The following is an 18,923-nucleotide window of genomic DNA, read 5'->3' as shown; positions in this document are numbered from 1 at the left end:
TAAGCTTGAGGAGTTAGGAAATCTGAAAGCAGTCATTATCAGTAAAGTTACCAGTACAAGAAATTACTGAGCTCCTCACCCTCTTCTGTGACATTTAAGGTCCCCTCCCCAGCTGAATTCTCTGCATTTTTTTCCGTGAATTCAGGTTCTGCTAAATATTTTGGTAGACAGTTAAGAAAACATTTGTGCCAAGGCTAATTAAAACCACAAATTCACTATCTGTCCATACCCTACGTGGCTTTTAGAGTTTCGACAGGAATAAAAGTCTAGCCATTGGAGGGGTACACTTTTGCATAGAAGTTAGCCCTTAAAGAAGAAAAATAATGTTCAGATTTTATTCCTATGACTAAATGTGATGTGACACATATAGGTTAATCAAAATGTTTAATGTTGCATGAAGTTTGAATGATAATTTCTGATAATCTTCTGAAGACAAGCTAGATGATTTATTAACTTTGTAATTAACATAAAGACGTAATAAAATGTCTTCTATATAATGTTTTGTTTTGATTTTTCAAGTAGTATGGTAAGATGCTTTGCTTTCAGTTATATTCAGAAAAGGAAAATTTTGAGAGAATTCTCAGATCTTAGAGCACAGTTGACTCAGAATTCGTAGCGTACTGCCGACACACAAACAGCCCCCCATGTGCCTCTCCATTCTAACTCCCACAGGAAAGCCGTACGCTTTGCGAGTATGTGTACTGAAAATAGAGCAATAACATAAAAAGAAAAACAGCTCATCAGTTAAGTTATTTTCAGCAGGTAGCAGGAAAGAAATCAGATCATACAAGACTGCAGGAAAGTGAGAATTTTGAGGTGATGTACATCTGTGAATAACTGTGCTTTGTTAAGATACAGTGAAACAAGGCAAGAAAAAACGACCTTTGACAGAAAAGCTATAGACTCCACTTCAAAGGGATAAGGAAATCTCTATTCCTAAAGCAAATCCTAAAGACTTTGCCAGTGACCTATTTTAACAAAAAAACAGTGTCTGTGCTCTACTCATCACTATCTAGCCTTAACAACCAAAAAGTCTGACTTCTTCAATCTTTTGTTTTCCACTATCATTTTACAGATGCTTTACTTTTTTTCTTCATTCACAAGGAATGGACAACTCCTACAAGAAAAGAGTGCTTTTTTAATATAAAGAATTCCATAAAAACATTTTTTTTTTATTTAAGAAAAATTAAAGGGAAAAAGACATTAAGTAGAAAGCAATTATTAGAGCACATTACTTTTTAGAAATGACATTTAAATGGAAACTTCTTTGAAAACAATGTATCTGGCTCTGCTGCCCAAGAAATAACCACTGCTGACTCAAATATTCAACATTTTTATCACTTCCCAAGGTAGTAAATGATCAGCACGGTGGCAGAATGAAGACTAAACAGTCCCCTGAAGGTATGAAATTAGAGAGCCAGCCACACTTGCACTGAAATTGGTCCAGGCTGCCCAGGCATTTTCTCAGTACTCAGAAACACAGCTTTTTAGAGATACAGTACATGGCACAGTATATCGAGAGTTATTTCCGTAACAATGAAAAATCCATAGATCCATAGACAATCACTCAACTATACGCCTGTAACTTACCACATCACATTTATTTATTTTATTATTTATAACAATTAATATGGAACTTTAGAGGTTAGGAAGGACCACTGGGTCCACCTGGACCAACCACCCCTGCTCAAGCAGGTTGTCCGGTGGTTTTTGAACATTTCCAAGGAGGAGACACCACAAACTCCTTGGGCAGCCTGTGCCCACGCTCCATCACTCGCACTGTAAAACCGTGTTTCCTGATGTCCAAATGGAGTAGAAGCACAAGTTTATTACAGGAAAGATGGCTAACACTGTCTGAGTCTGATCCTGCACCTATCATCTAGGCAAGTATGCACTTGAATACCAAATAAAATAGAAACAAAGAACAGAATGCCTTACCTAGACAGCAGGTTCAGCTCCATGCCCTGATTTCTGTTTTCAGCGTGGAACCATCCTACCATTGCTACTAAATAGTATTCTGAACTTTCTAAAGTTGCTTAACTTTCTAAGAAATATTTTCTATCATTTTCTTACAGAAAGACACCATGTTTAAAATATTTCCTTGGTCATTGGATGTGTAGTAGAAATTCAGGACGCTGGAAAAAGGAGTGAGACAGTTCCCTCAGATTTAGTATTTTGTTTTTACTTTGATTTTATAAGGCTGTTATATTCTTGTTTTCTGGCATTTTATTTTACATGGACTTTTATCTGGATTCATGCCACCAGCCTCTACTCATTGAATCACCAAGCCCCTTTGCTGTGTGGAAACAAGGCTTACAGTATTTTTTATTACTTCCTATTGCATCAAATTTTCCTTGGTATAACAAAGAATCTGGATATCTTTGATAACTTTTTCTGTTTTGTAGTAGTAACATCTCAACTTTTGTGACACATGTACATCAGAACTGCTTAAAAGAACTGTAGTATATGACTTCATGGTATTTTTCTAATTTTTTCACTGCTGAAGCAAATGACACCAAAGTAGTGTCACTAGTTTTATTACTCTCTGGAACTCAGCATTAGATTAGATAGTTCTTTATGTAAAATTGTCACCAACAATGAAAAATATTGTGAAAAATCTTTATGGAAAAGTGATTTAATCCCACCTTCCAAGTCTATTTTATTTATTCTAAACCATTATAACAGCCACTCTAGGATTTCAGAATTTTAAACAGTTAGTACGTGGCACATCAGCAATAGTGATGTGGACTGCATTTTTATGTTCTGGTTCACTGACTTTATCAACAGGAAAGAGATGATGAAAACTTATTAGTCAGATCAGAAAATTCAAAGGTTTTGCACTGCTTACGGTAAGTACAGCTGTTGTTAATGAGGGCAGATAACATTTGAAGTATTTTCCTGTTTCTACAAGACAGACATACCTAATGTGATTTTGCACATACTCAGTTCTTTTTCAGGAAGATGCATTTGCTTTCATGTCTGAAAAAAACTAACTGCTGTTACACCATTAAGAAAAAAATAAAGTGGTAGCTTCCAAAGTAGAACATAACATTATGGAATAGCTATTTATTCATTAAAAAAAAAATAATCCCTCAAACAACACCCTGAAACCAGAACCCTTTCTTGTTTATTACGAATTCCAGCATAGGTGCAGGTACTGATAAAAGCCATACGGTTTGAAGCTGAAATATCTCTGACTTTCATAACATTTAGGACTTCAACAGCCAAACAAAGCATATCAAACTCCATTGATGGTGGCAACCAGCAAACACAGCCTACCCAATGAAAACAGCACTTAGGAAAAAAAAAAAAAGAAAGAAATTATAAGTATTTCAGATGAGAATGCTCACAGGGCAGAAAAGCTTCCAGGCAGTCCTGCTCCTAGGGAACTGCAAGAAGACGGTCATTCAAGGACAGTCCTCCTTTCATCAGCAGTTACAAGCATGCAAGAACAACACACTGAATACAGAAGGTATTGATGGACAGCATGATTAACTTCCAATCTTTTTCCAGGCTGTGGGAGGAAGGAAAACATGCAGCCAAGGCCACAGGCATAATGTCTACGCCAAGTCAAGGTCAGAATACCAACACAATTTAAAGGCATCAGCAGCATCACACCATCGTGGGATTCCATTGACCACCACATTTTTCACAGTGTTGATCAGGAATAGAAAAACCGGATGTTGGTCAATAACTCAGAACTTTAGTCATTAAAGCAGAAACTTTCTGGGTAAAGGCATTGCCTGAAATAATTATAATCATTCCCTCAAGAGTCACGGATGCTTGCTACCAAGCTGCTAGCAAAAACAAGAGTTCAAAATGGTTTCTGAATGCTTTTAGGTAAATGAGGGCTATTAGATCATGCACTTTGACTTGTTAGATTACATAGGTCATAGAAGTCTATTCCTAGCTATTTCTATACTGACATTCTAAATCTACCTTTAGCAACTGCTTTAAAAAGACACAGTAAAAAATTAAGCCGAAGCTTAACCATACAAGATTCCAAAGCATATCGCCTCTTGTTAGCTTCTACAACATCAATACAAGGTTTCAGACACAGATACAATGAAAAAATCCAGCAATTAAGAAACAAGAGCGACCAGTATTTTAAGGCAACCAGTTTTGCACTTGACAACATATATGAGAGAATAGTTCAAGTATTTTCCTTCTTGACACGATAGACAAAGCCAAAGTTATTTAAATTGTCTTGCTTTTTCCCCCCATTTTTCACATACACAACAACATTGATCTACAGTGGGTTTGACACAAATTCTTACTTTAAGTACAGATTTCTTCTAAACACATTTCCTTCCAGCCCATCCTCCTACACAAAATTGACCAAATCTCTGATCTTTTATTTTGTGGATCATGCAATTTGACATGCAATCTTCTTTGAGATCTCAATTTCAGCCTAATATACAACACCATGATAGACACCCTTATTAAAATGAATACTGACCTTGACGTGAGACTGAAGGAAGCAGCAAATCCAGGAAGGAGATGCGAAAGAAAAAGAGTTAGAGTTTGTGAAAACAGTGTCCAGAGATCAGGCAGTTCAAGAATACAGGACAAAACAAGCAGATCTAAATCAGGTAATGACACACAGAACACACAACCTTTCACAAACACAAAGAAGCGCGTGTTTTATAGACATCTAATTAAAAAAAAAAAAAGAGGAAAAAAAGATAAAAGGACACTTAGATTACACCATTTTACTTAGAGGCAACTTTCTGTACAGAAAATAGACTCTAGACATAGCAGTTCTTGGAAAAGGAGAACAAACCAACTATAGAAAACTCTTGTGTGTCCACCACATGACTAGCAAGTTTCTTCTTCCAGAATTCTAGCTAACTTTTCAAAAACGTGCAGGTTGACTATCTGAGGGGAGCACTATGGTGTTCCTTAATGCCATCTTCTTCAAGGGGCTTATTTTCTCTCAATGAGCAAAACACATTTTTTCGTTTTTACTGCTGATGACCTAAATGTGTCAAAAAGAATAGAAATTGAAAAAAGAAATAGCCTTCAAGTCCTGAAGACTCGTCAATGCTAAAAATTCATCTTTCTTAATTTTGACGTTTAGGTCACCTTTCCAAAAGCAAAAAAAAAAAAATACACCCAACAACCAAAAACCTAAAAACCCCACATCTGCCTCTTATTCCTACAGCACTCAGTTTTAACTCTCCCACATATGGTGCAATCTAAAAACAATAATGACCAAATAGGCGTACCTTTGACAGCTCTCTCCAACATTTTTCTATAGCAGGACAGACCAAAGCAAAATGTTGGAGTTCCCTGTACAGCATGAGGTCCCATAGGTTCATTATTGCTTCTTTTCATATATTTTCAATATAGCATCTGCTGTCAATTTCACTGATAACAGCAATGTAACTCAACAAAGAGCCACACAGATCTTTCCCATCCAATTTAAAATTTTGTTCTTTTTCAGTCAACGTAAGATAGGAAAAGCAAATGTCCTGTTGCCCAAAATTTTAATTTGGCTCCTACAACACATGTATTACACCTATGGCAAGACTGCATTCTATAAAGGCCTAAACGTAGGCTATTATCTAGAGAAAATACTTCGATAATACAGTCTAACTGCTACATACTTTACTACTCTTATTATTAAGGAACCATGTAAATGAGATTTAAAGCCCTTACCTCTGGCATAAATTTTACAAATAGCAATGTAGGGTATTGAATTCGTACAGGCAGCAGTTTCAAAGTGAGGTAGAGCTGAAAAGCGTATTGTTAAGTCTATAACAAATAAGCTCTTGTAAAGATGCATTTCTTTGGCTTTTAAATTCATATTCTGAAATCAGGATCTCTCAGGGTCATTGTAGAAAAGACTGTGCTATTGGGAGATTTCAGGAAAGATGAGACTTGCAAAATGCCAAACGCCACATACTTAATGTTTAATCTTGAAGTAAGCCATAATGTTCCAGAAGCCTCAGTTAATTCATATAGAACATGGTATAACTGTAACAATTCTGACTGAAATCCAAGATTATACGCTCTAGGCTGAACTGCAGAATTATGGCTGCTCCAATAAATTCAACAAAAGGGAACAAAAATTTGAAAAAAATGTCTTGGCTACATGTGGGACTAAAGAGGGAAGGAAAAAAGGTTTCATTGTCTCTTTCTATAGCTGTTATTGAATCCAGATTATGAAAGTTTAAGAACCCTCATTTTGTGTCTCAGGGATCCTTTTTACATTGTGATGATATTACCATATTGTTTCTTCAAAATATCACTGGAAAAAAGGTACAGGATAAAATTCAGTATAGCTCTACAAAATTTGAATGAACCATACTGTTCCTTCTACTGGCATTAAAAGGTAAAGTCCTGGAATAAATGTTTCTGAGAAAAAATGCACTTTGTACAACCACTAGTCCCTTTTTCATGCTCTTTTATAAAGGCTCAAAACATGAAATTTGGGGTTTTATGACAATTGCAATATGTATCCAAACAGAAATGAGGAATATGACAGTTGCATCTGAAAGCATATTACAATTACAAAAAACTCCAGACGTGCACTGGCACTCAAAATGAGGCAGACAGCTGCAGATGCCAGCAATCTATTGGGAAAGTGAAGGGCGATGTGCTGCAGACCAGACGCAGCAGTCCCCGTGCAGGGGCCAAATCAGTGAAATTGATCAGCATAGCCAGTGCCTGCCCCACAGAAGCAGCACAAGCAAGCAGAACCCCAGGCAGAGTAGGCCACGTTCATGACATAGCAAAAGAACACTTTCAGTTGGCACTGTTTCTCTCCGAGCAGGAACACACACTCGCAGCATTCCTTACAAGATCCAGCAGCAGCTCTTCTGCCCAGCCCCATTAACTGTGTACTCTGATGCAACCACACAGCAGGGAGACAACACAGCACTAACATCTGATGGTAGTCACAGGGAAATCCATTTTCCTTTAAGATGCTACCTGATTAATTCTAAAGTTAAAGCCAATTTAGATCTGATTTCCAGGTGCAGACCAAAAGGTGGTGAGGTGTGAATACTTCGATATTTTAATTAATATATACATTTGAAAAGCTGTTGATTATTCCAACTATAATTCTTCCTCATGCATGTATATTATAGAGAGCGAATGAGCCTGCTACGTTAACCTCAGAAACACCTTAGGAAGACATTTATGCAATGACTTCTAGTCAATCTTTGAATTCCACTTGCTTGGCAGTGAGTGATTACTATTTTGTATTTCCTTCAAAGTAGTCTGACAGCAAAGAATATACGCTTGATGTTTCTTGTGTCAGTCTGGAAATAGAAAAGCCATTTATGTTTCACCACTTCTGAAAGCTTTCCTTTGTAAAGAAGAATGATGGCTGGTCTTATCATTTCTTTTCAGCAGATACTTAGATGAAAGGGGATGAAATAGAGAGAAGGTTGGTATCTAGGTCTGAGAGCACAAATGTAATCTAACAGGACACTAACATTATTTCACTGACATAGTGGTGATGTCCATTTTGTTCTTACTGTACTCCAAGACTACGTCAGGATCTATCGCTTTTACTGTAACAATTGTACAAAAAGGTTTTGGTTTTTTTCCTCTTAACATACTAGTATTGTGAGTATGGGTACCTCCATGTTGCTTAAAGATCTTGACTGAAATAATGCAAGACAGTTTTTAAAGAGGTAGAGCCAAGTCAGGTAAGAAATTAAACCCTGATATGCAAATAGGGGTCATTATTTACATAAGTCTTTTCTCCTCTGATTTTCTAGTTATTTTACTTATATCACAGTTCTTACACTCCACTGATATAGCAGTTGTGTCAGGAGATATTTGCTAAATAAAACCTATCATTGGTCCAATGCAGGCAGAGTATAAATCATCAAATGACAACTCCTATATTCAGTACAGCTTTGGGCAGGAGAGGGAATGATTGATTACCACCATGACATAATGATAAAAGCAAACAGAACTTTAATGCTACAGGAAAGCTGTAAGAAGCCAGCTTACAGTGGGTGCTTCTCACTACTAGTAAGTATTTATCTTATGTCCAATTGTATGAGCTTTAACAAGACCAAGTTCTGAGTCCTGCACTTTGGTCACAACAACCCCATGCAATGCTACAGCTTGGGGCAGAGTGGATGGAAAGCCATATGAGAAGAAGAAGAGTCTGGGGGTGTTAGTTGACAGCAGGCCGAACAAGAGCCAACAGTATGCCCAGGTGGACAAGAAGGCCAATGGCATCCTGGCTTGGATCAGAAACAGCGCAGCCAGTGGGAGCACGGAGGTGATCGTTCCTCTGTGCTCTGCACCAGTGGGGCTGCACTTTGAGTGCTGTGTTCAGTATTAGTATTGGAAGAGCAGATAAACCAATGCTTTCAGTCCACTGCTGAATGTAACAGAGGATATGGTCTGTAATAAGTTCTACAGAGACAAATCACTCTGTTGGAAAGTGTCACTCCTGCCCGCTTGACCATGGCAGTAAGACTGGGTGGAGTACTTAGGCTTAGGAGGTTCAGTGATGGGGTACTTCAGCAATCTCATTCAGCCACAGCCAGCACCAGTCCTGACTTCCTCACATGCCAAAGGCTAGACTGTTTGGGGTTCTGTGATCGTGTTTAATAGAACAGCTGTTTCTGCCATAACACAAGGTTTCAGTTTCTCCTAAAACTGAATGGGAAATAAAGGACAACTAAATAAAGAACAAACGGAGAACAGAATATCCGTTACACAAAAAATGTGAGGATGAATTGAGGAGTCCCCATAAAATCATTCTGATGGCCTTTTTATCTGACTCTCTCTACAGATGGATTTGCAGTTACTGGCATTGTGTCTTAGCCTTTTCTTAGAAGTAGGTTTCAAAAGTGACTAGGGAGTATCAGCATTGATCTTCAGGCACCTTAACAAAGGTTGACTTTCAGAAAGCAGACAACTGCCTGCTGAAAAAACAGAATACTTTGAAACGTCTGAAGTTAAGTATCTATGACTAAAAGTGCCTATGACTTATATTCTTATATATTTAGAGCATTAGGATGACATAAAAGGAATTATTTTTTTCCCCAGTGAAACTCCACATGGGACTTCAGATCTAAAATTCATTTTGTATGAAGACAAAACAAGACTAAAAGGAAAGAAATGACTTCTTCATTTCCAAACATGGAAATGATATAAATCCTTACATTCACTAGATTTGTGTGCTCTCTGATGGACTGGGACTATTTATGGGCCCAACCACTTATTTCCATTACAAGACTTTGTTCTCAGTTGCTCGCCAAATATTAACAGATACTGCTGAAATTTCCCATGACAGGTGTCAACCTCATCCTGTTTTTTTGCAGGGACAACTTCAGCTATGTACTTCACGCATGAAAAGCAGCATTCTTGGGGGAAAAAATGTGTTTGTGTCATTAAAAACTATATCACTTTACTGTGATGCATAAACACACTAAAGAGGTGAAGTAACATTACATGGCAATCTTCAATTTGTCCTGAATTTTAAGTGATTAAACTTGGAATCTTAAAATCCACTTAATCCAGTGGGGTTTTTTTTAGGAGAAACAGCTAAAAATTTTTGTACTTTGAAGAAGATGGATTAAGAGAGTCAAAATTGAGGGAAAAAAATCAAGCTGCATATGCATGAATCCAAAAATATAGTTATGAACGACAGCAAATTCTGTCTTAAATTCATAGCATGCAATTACAATATAAGAATACTCAGTTTGGTTTTACAATTTAAGGTCCCAAATGGGCTAGAATATTTAAAAGTGATATTTACTTATTTCAGTTTTCCTTAACCTGAATCAGCGTTCACATTATTTTTGAAGGACTTTACTGAGTTTTCCCATATTATAATATAGAATTATAGTCACACAATCTCTCAAGTTTTATGTTAACTGTGATTATTATGACTTCCTAAATACATTTGTGTTTTTTAATTTGACAACATCTTCTTGACTTTAAATTTCTTACTTGCCCTGATGTGGTTCTTACTTATTAATTTTCTTTTAAAATTCTTTAAGATTGCATCCAGCTTGAAAAGCAAGAAGAATTACTACAAGATATGAGCATTGGTTTGAAAATATGCACTCCAACTTCAAATTATTGTCTTGAGGTAAGCTTAGGGCACAACTTGCCAGTAAGTTTCCTTGATACAAGTCTAGAAAACCACAAAGTTGATGCAACATGCAGCTAATTTCTTCCCCCTCTACCTTCCACAGACTCCTACACAAACACTTTGCTGTCTTGTAGATAAAGATACTTCCTTACACTGTTCATCGTATCTTCTGGATCACTCTAAATTTTTAAACATTTTATTATCTGTTGAGCAAAAATAAACAAGATGAGGAGTATCCTTTGGCAGCTGCACATCAAAAGTCTGAAGGTTTCCCCTTGAATATGGCATCTTCTAGTTCTTTCTAGAAAAACTTACCAAAATCTGCCCCTTAAAAGTCATCATCTCCAGCTGTCATTAATGGGACTGCTGGAATTCCAGAGCTAGGCACTGTCCCCTTTTAGTCTTCAGTCAAATAGTTTCCTTCAGGAAAAAAATGGTGGAGTCCTACATGCTTACATGGAGTACTTATCCAATATAATGCCAAATTAAAATCAATTTGAAGTCTGTAACTGAAAGAAGGACTTTCATATATACTCACTCAATGCTTACTTCTGAAACAACACAAACGTTCATGTTTATTGTTACCTCTCAAGTACATTCAGCCACTTGTTAATTGCAGAACTGCATACACACACAAATACATGCGTGTAAATTACACATCTGAAGGCTGTGATGCTCATATCCGAGATGATTAGAGCAATCTTTTTTTATTTCTCTCTCTTTTTTTTTTTTTTCCTCTCTCTCTTCAGGATAGTAATCGCAACAAAACCCAAGAATAAGGCAATACTGACCTCTATCAATGATATGTTTTAGAGCACTTGAGTTTTAGTTGGTTTTGGAAGAACTGATAGCAGAGATTCGAACCAAAGATAAAACACAGCAGACTGAAAAGCACCAGCTTCTGTAGAGTTTAAAACAGGGAGAAGAGCAGCGGCCCTGCTTTGGTCTGTGGTCATAACCACCATGGCAGGACTTGAACACAGAGACTGTTAGAGCTTGTACTTGGCATAACTAGTTTCTGTTTAATCTAAGAAAAAAAGCATAATTGCAGCAGCCCCAAACAGCAGCAGCAGCAGCAGCAGCAGCAGCCAGCAGTGACATTCCACCCTGTACAAACAGTAGCCTTACAGAGCACTCACTTTCCCAGGAAGTCCCACACAAACCCCCCTACGTGTTGCGGTGCGGGGACCGACACCTGGTAGGGAGGGTGCAATTTGCGGGAGGCGTGCTTTCTGAGAAAAGGCATAGTCAAAAAAAAAACCCCGCACGTCCAAAACAAAACAACTCATGGAACCGCGACGTGACAGTGAGAACGGAAAGAAAAAGTGAGGAAGGAAAAAAAAAAAAAAAAAAAAAAGACACAAAATGAAAAGGTACGGAGAAACGGGAGACTATGGAATGGCAATAAAAAAGCAAACAGTTAATTAGAAAGAAAGTGAATAACCAGACAGCTACAAAACCTTTACACCACCACAAGTGGGACGAAACCAAAACTTTTAGGACTGTTCACCCATAGAAGAAATGGGAATTTATGGCCCACCTCCCCATAAAAAAAAGCAAAATCCTGACCACAGAGAGTATAAATGAATGAACTTGTGCTCTAAATATGATGTTGACTCAAGAATATTTTTCAAACTTTTGCACAGCATGCACCAAATTTAATACATTATTTTTGGAAATCTTTCCTCCCACTCACAGCTGAAAAACAATATCTCCCACCCACTAAACAGCAAAAGAGCAAAGCATTTCTCTCTCTCTTTTTTTTTTTAATCTAAACCAAAGGCAGATTGAAAAGGTTTACAACCAGTTTTCTGCTGTCCTTCCCATCTTCCTCTCCTCCTATCTTTTCTCCTTCTGTTTCACTGTACATAACTCCTAATAGGTGACTCATTACTACTCTTCCATGGACAAAACCATGTTACTATTTCTCCTAACCTCCTGGTCTAGTTCTCACATACAAATAGCATGAAGATAAACTCCAGAGAAACACTCTCATTTGAAAATTTTCACTTTCATTAGTACAGTTTTTCTCTGAATGTGACTTATACTTTCTTATTTTGCTTTACATGGTAAAGTAACAGACCTTAACAGACACATTATTTTTAGCTTCCTGACAAATGCTTCTGCAAGCATTTAGGTTTAGGTTCTTTTTCACACGGAAGAGTTTGAACGGCTGTAGAAGCACTACAAGTCAAGATGATTTCTAGCTCAGTCTGCATAAACCACAGTTTAGGAAGAGTTCTTAAAAGGCAACGTTACCTATTTTTTTCAAGAAACCAAGACTGTAGCTATAGAACAGGCCTGAATGCAACTGGGTGACATGAATACTTTATAAAGGATTAAGATAAAAAAATCAGGTCCAACTTTTGGATTTAATAGGTATATTAAAACCTCTGCTTTGTGTGAAAACTGAGAAGGAGAAAGTAAGCTTTCTGAGAGCAGCAGTGTGTGAGAGCAGCTAAAGAGAACTACGGCCAAGTAGAACGTTCAGTAATTATTCAGAAAATGAGAAATAATTCCAAAGTATCTGAGACCTTGAATCATTTTTCTGGTATTAAGATCATACTGCACTTTCACCTGAAAAATAATATCAGGCATTGCTACTTTGCCACACTATGCACTTTAGGTCTCCCGATCTGAGGTTGTCTTCCATTCCCTCTTCTAGAGGTTAAAGAACATGATTATTCTCAGATATTTTTTTTTATTATTACTTACTTGACTGCAATAAATCACACAATAACAAAAGTAGTCTCCTCTTCGACATACCTTTAAGACCTATCTGAATTACTAGAAACTAAGTTAATATTCTATTCTATCTCAGCACTGGTAGAAAAGAAAATGAGCTAAAAAAGAGAAGAGAGACACTCACGCTACTTTTTTTTTAATGAGAGCAAAGATCATTTGGTTAGAAGGAATGGGTAGAACTGAATAGTGAAAGCATTCCATCAAGATCCTAGGGAATGATTTCCAGTTCATGCTGTCACTGACGTATTTAAATTTTGGCCTGTAACTGATAAACAGCAAGAAACTATCACTCTAATATGGAAAACTCAGTAATTGCTTTGCTGATATTAAGAATTTTATCATTTCAAAGAAAAAGTTCCTAACTCTTTGAAGACTGGGTGGCAGTGATTTTTATCTTTAAATGAGAAAAAAGTCCATTTTGGTTTCTCTTCATTTTTTATCACTGCATTGTAGACTATAGAAAACATTATCTCTTTTTATTATAGGCCATTTATACATGTTTACTCAGTGTTAAACACTGCAAGCCCCAATCTCAACTGGAATTTCTGAATGCTAATGTAATTTTAAAAATTCATACACACTAAAAATGTGTACAAGAAAATTCTCTTCCTGCCATTCCATTCTCATGAATGATTAATATTAATATTAACTTGCTTTTTCTAGACAGTAATCTAGACAGGACACATTTATTTTATTAGAAGTTTGCTGGCTCGACCTCTTAGTTGCTTTGTCTTAATATGATGTTAAGGTGAACTCCACATTTAAGATGAGTATCTGTAAAGGCCTGCAGAGTGCTGCAGAGAAATAAGACTTGGAGACACTATTTAGCTTTCTTCCAGTCTGTATTCAGTGCATCTTCTCTATCAATCTATTGTCTGAATGATCTGCTGAGTACATGCTGTATGGTATGCAATGAAAGCTGCACTGCTCAGAAAAAAGGTAAGATTGCTAGAGAGGCCATTATGTTCATATTTGGTTGGCTTATACCGCAGCTGTAGAGAAGTTTGTTTAAACAAAATAATAACTGAAAACTAAAAGGATGCTGCTTACAACCACATAAAGAGAAAAAAATCTAGCTGATAAGTTGAACTGCTCTGTCACTTTGAAGAAAACAATAATTCATTCTACCAAAAAATACAGATGAGTAAAGCCATTCAGTACAGTATTTTCATCACAGCACAAGCTATTTCTATGAGGTTAGTCATCAAATCCAGAGTCTTTTTTTCCAGAGGATTTGTCATTGAGATTTTCTTGCAGATGATGCAGGAAGAAAAATGAAGAAGTGCAGCAGATGCTGCTGAAAATAAAAGATGCATTTGGACCTCCTTGATTCTTTCTCTGAACACAGTGAAAACAAAATCAAATCTCTAAAAATAGACTTTCTGTAATCACAACTTAGAAAACAATTTTCAAAATAATCCAGAGGAATTCATTAAGTCAGTGAACAATCACCATTGCCATAATAAAGAATCTGAAATGCCCTCAACTCAGTTCCCCTCATCTCTTTGATACTAAATGCAGAGTAGTTAAACAGAAATAGAATAAAAAAAGTGAGAAAGCCTATACTAGCACAAGGCAAATGGGAATAATTAAACTATTCTATTTTACTTTTCTAAATTATTCTTTATCACGAACGCTAAATAAACAAACGAAAATACAGATATTTCTGCTCAGAAACTCCTTTTTTGACCACAGTGAAGAGGCAGACAACAGAATCTATTTCAGGTCTTTCCCAAGATGAGTAATTTTGGATTGTGATACAAATGTTGTGGAATTGTCAGAGACTACCATTCTTGTCTGGGACACTGAAGTCTAGAAAAAAATCCAAACACCCTGGATCCAACAGAAAGATGGAAAATGTAGAATCACACCTGGTTTGGAGAAGAGCAAATCTATCAATTCAGCCTCACATTAGATAAAGCTTACCAGTGTCTACACCACTACAAAGAATTTCAGTGTTATTTATCAGAAGTAACTGAGTAACTAGTACCAAAAGTTCCTAAAAGTCATTTTTTGGTGTTTGATTTTTTAGGGATAACCAAACCTGATGTATTTACTAAACAAAAACAACAAACTGTTGTCTGAATAAAATACAGCGTTCGCAAATTTTCCTACCACCTCCATCCCCTTACAGCTCAAACCTGTAAATTCTGTCTGTATCAGCTCTGCTTTTCAGCAGGTAAAGAAAGCAGACAGTAAGACACTTTCTTGCTTACATTCTACTAAAACTAAGTTCTGAAGCAGAAAACCACAGAACAAGCTTTCTCAAAATAGACACAGCAAGGTTTCCAAGATAAGAAAAATGGAATGTTATCACTAACTTTAGGAAGCACTTTTCTAACTCCAGTGACTTTATATCACCCTTACCTCTCCAGTTCTGCAATTTTCTTATCTTTATCATTCTTCTCATTTTCCATCTCCTTCAAGATTTCCAGAAGACGATCCACTTCAGCTTGAGCCTTACTTGACTCTTCCCGATACCTCGTTACCTCCCGCTCCAGCTGCTGCATGCGATCACTCAGCTCTGGGCTGGCCCTCGCCTCAAGAGTTGCCTCATGAGCCTGTAAGAAAAAGGGTCAGAAAAGACGCTTCACTCACACACAGATACTTTATGGATACTATAATGAATGCAAAACTACATTTACAACAAAATAGCAATATTAATTATTAAATAGAAATGAACATACTGTGCGTATGATACTTCTAATTATGGGAAAATACTTTCTAGGAAGAGGAAAATTCATAAATGATACAAGAATCCACTCAGTCTAAAAAACAAAAATTAAGTCGGTTTTTTAAAAACCTGAAGCACAACTGACAAGAGAAGTAAAAATATGAAAAAAGTTAGATCCCTTTAAAAGAAGGAAAAAGAAAAGCAAAAGTGTGCATGAAAATTCCTAAAAATCACTTCTAATGCAGTGGTTTAACTCTAGAACTAGTTACCTGACATTTTCAACAAGGACAATCCTGAAAACCAAATCATATGTTAATAGCCTTCAACAATTAGATCAGTATATGCAGTGTCAGATGGGTTCAAACAGGCAGGACTTCTTACTGATGTCCTTGCTACTTATTTCAGGTACACAGACTGGGACTAATACGAATGTGACACCAGACTGAGATTATCTGTGACTAGTCAATTAGGAAATATCTTTTAAAATCAGGCTACAGGGACAAAAAGCATCAGATTAAATAACTCCAGCAAATACGTTTCCATTTGATTTATTCTCTTTAAATGGCCTGGTCTGTCATAAGATTTCCTCATTCATCAGTAAAATGAATTCAATGGTTCCCACACATAGCAAAGACAAAGAAAAGGCAGTATTTATGCTCAAGTTTAAACCAGCAGAATGGGGACTGTATTTTCAGTGTCCAAACGGTAGTTATCAGCTTGCATCAGGAGAGATGGGCAAACCTTCCCTTCATAAGACATTTCTCTCTTTTCCCTCTGACCATAGAAGTTGAATTTGCTATCAATTAATGCTATTTCAGAACCATTCAAATTTGTTTCAGTGAATAGCAGGTCTGGTGCAATTCTGGATTCTGCCAATCCAGCTTCTGCCTGTGGACTCAAGGTCTTTCTCTTCTCTGGAACAAACCTGCAAGAGAACATTACACTCTTTTCCTTCTTTCACCCTCTGTGCATGTGTGCTTTTTTATGAGCTGCCAACAGTGTTCCTAAGCACAGTAAGACTAAGTCTGATAGTACAGAACTCTGTTACTTTCAAAGGTAATTGGACAGAATTGCAGCAGCATAAGCCTCTGGGTTAGAAACTGGTGCTTCTGAAGAATCATCCAAAGGCAAAGACACTTGGAGAAAACAATTCAGTTATTTGGCAAAATAAGACTGGAGGAAACATACCCCAACATTTTTTACATTGGAATCTCCTGCTTTTTTATTAACTCTGTTAAATCCAAGGCCCTGTTCTAGTGAACTTCTATAGAATCTCAGAGCAGAGTGTTCTAGGACTAAAGGATGCCTACATGCCTTTCTTTACTGGGACTATGACAGGGACACAGATCTGGATTGACCAAATACTGGAACATGTCATGTTCCAGAGCCTCAGCCCTGCAGCAGCCTGCCTGAGGGTCTATGCTACACAGTTTTAGTACTGTTCTATTTGAAGCAGAATTTCAAAGAGCTGGACAGTACTTTATGCTGAAAGAAGATGTCTGACACTCTCTAGGTCTTCTGGGCAGGTCTCTCTGCAGGAGTGTCCAACAACCACAGGTCTCAGCAGAGCAGAGCCCTTTCTGGAGGCTATGTGTTTAAGCTCCCCACTTCTGAGAGACTTTCACGTCAAAACTCCCCCAGAACCTCTGCTGTTGAGCTGTAAGTCTGAAAATCCTGCTTCTGAGCTGCTGACCCAGCTCCAGCTCCAAGCACATCTCTGGTGAGCTGGAGAACTTAAGAAACCTTTTGGTGTTAGGACCACCTATGGTTCTATGCCAAATAAACACTTTGAACTAAAGAGCCTATTCCAAGGGTTTAAAAGGAAAGTGGAAGTCAAAATAACGTTGCCAACACAATGTAGATGCCGGGAGAAACTTCTAGCAATGAGACAGACAAGTGCATGAGTTTCACTGAGCAGACACAGGTATCAGGGAACGTATTTTGTTTTTGAAAGAGCAACACTGGGTGTTCCTGAAATGCCTTATCACAATTTCCAGCCTGTAGGAAATCTGAAATACTTGATTTTATTTCCTTTTCAACCATATCTAAATTCCAAACAAGACCTCCATCCTTCCCTCCCACTTGCTGTTTTGCAGCAACTGGAAATACTATTTTCCAGGGGCATCTGTAAATCAACTGGAGGTATCTATTTTCTCCTAAGAGACAGAATGTATACAGTCTGTTTTTTCACCAGACACACTGGTCTGAATTCTTTTGTACTAGATTTGGGTATGTTTCCAACATCTGAAATTGTTTGTTTTAACAAGTACTCCTCCGGGCCCTTCAATGTCATCCAAAATATATAATCAGATAGTCAAGACACTTTTTCTATAATACAAAAGCAAAGCTAGGCTGTTTGCCTGGATTACTGAGTTCTCTAATTCCAAGTAAGTTACAAGACCTAATGTAATTCCACAGCCAGGACTTTATTTATATTACTCTGTGCTAATAAAAGCATCTCCACAACAACCCAAGAGACACTACTGAGAAGAAGAAATCAATTTTATTCTTTAAGAAAATTAGCCAACAACTCAGTGGGCCTGGTTCTTATAGAATGAAAGAGCTATTTACACAACATAAATTATTATTTAAGACGTGTAACACATGTTATTTGTATATAATGCACATAATTATGGATACTTTCACCTAACACAAAAAGAACGTTATATGATACGGTGTAAACTGGAGACCACTTCCTGAGTTACTGACTGAGTGACTTTGGTCTATTTTGTGGGTTATGTACAAAATATGTGTTACGTGATCATATCTAAAATCCTACTGGATTCACTTATTGTATGGGAGAGGGAACCGATGCATTTAGAGGTTTCCCACAAACTCACATCAAGATCTGGAACAGATGATATTGGCAACCTTCCCAATGTAACATTGTGCAAAATAATTCAGCAGTATATTAAGAAAAAAAAAGAGAGAGAGAAAAGAAAATTGAAAAAAAAAGAAAAGGTTGAACACAAATAATGAATTCTTATATTCATAGTAAAATACAAACAAATAAACAAACAAAAACCTCATAAAACTTTCCCTGCCCACCACAGGTACAAAAATTCCAAAAGAAGCCATTTTGAAATCAGAATGGATGTATAAAATGACAAATGAACTCAGACATTCTGCTGGATTAAGCGACCATAGAAAGTACATTGCAGTTGGTTCTGCTTTCAGGTCTGACTGAGACTTACTCCTAAATCTGCAACTCTTAATATAATTACAAGCAAGTATGAAAATGTATAAATGGATGATAAAAAAAATTAAATAAATTGAAAAAGTAACTTGCCAGGGTGAAGGGAACCTTGCATTTCCACCTCTGACAAGCGATGTATGTAGCAGAAAGCACGTGCCTATACAGGCCAGTGAGCTCACTGACTACAGGTGATTTTACATGCTCTGTTAAGCCTCTAAACTGTTACTAGTACT

At 37.0% G+C, this 18,923-nt stretch overlaps 1 protein-coding gene across 10 annotated transcripts in view; it reads right to left on the bottom strand.

Annotated features, from left to right (window-relative positions):
- ERC1 (ELKS/RAB6-interacting/CAST family member 1) overlaps positions 1-18,923 on the bottom strand; it is a 294,250-nt gene that overhangs the window by 150,912 nt on the left and 124,415 nt on the right. For 8 of the 10 annotated variants that reach the window (XM_042889766.1, XM_042889771.1, XM_042889769.1 and 5 more), the window contains 2 exons: positions 15,188-15,381; positions 4,460-4,471 (listed from right to left, as the gene is read on the bottom strand). In XM_042889766.1, the coding sequence (XP_042745700.1) occupies positions 4,460-4,471; positions 15,188-15,381 (206 nt within the window). The remainder of the gene's footprint in view (positions 1-4,459; positions 4,472-15,187; positions 15,382-18,923) is intronic. The other 2 variants (XM_042889768.1, XM_042889770.1) reach the window with 1 other exon arrangement.

Source organism: Lagopus leucura, unplaced genomic scaffold (genome assembly GCF_019238085.1).
Source record: "Lagopus leucura isolate 7727_CA_CO unplaced genomic scaffold, USGS_WTPT01 Super-Scaffold_100159, whole genome shotgun sequence".
NCBI lineage: Eukaryota > Metazoa > Chordata > Aves > Galliformes > Phasianidae > Lagopus > Lagopus leucura.
This window is presented reverse-complemented; position numbering and strand designations above follow the sequence as displayed.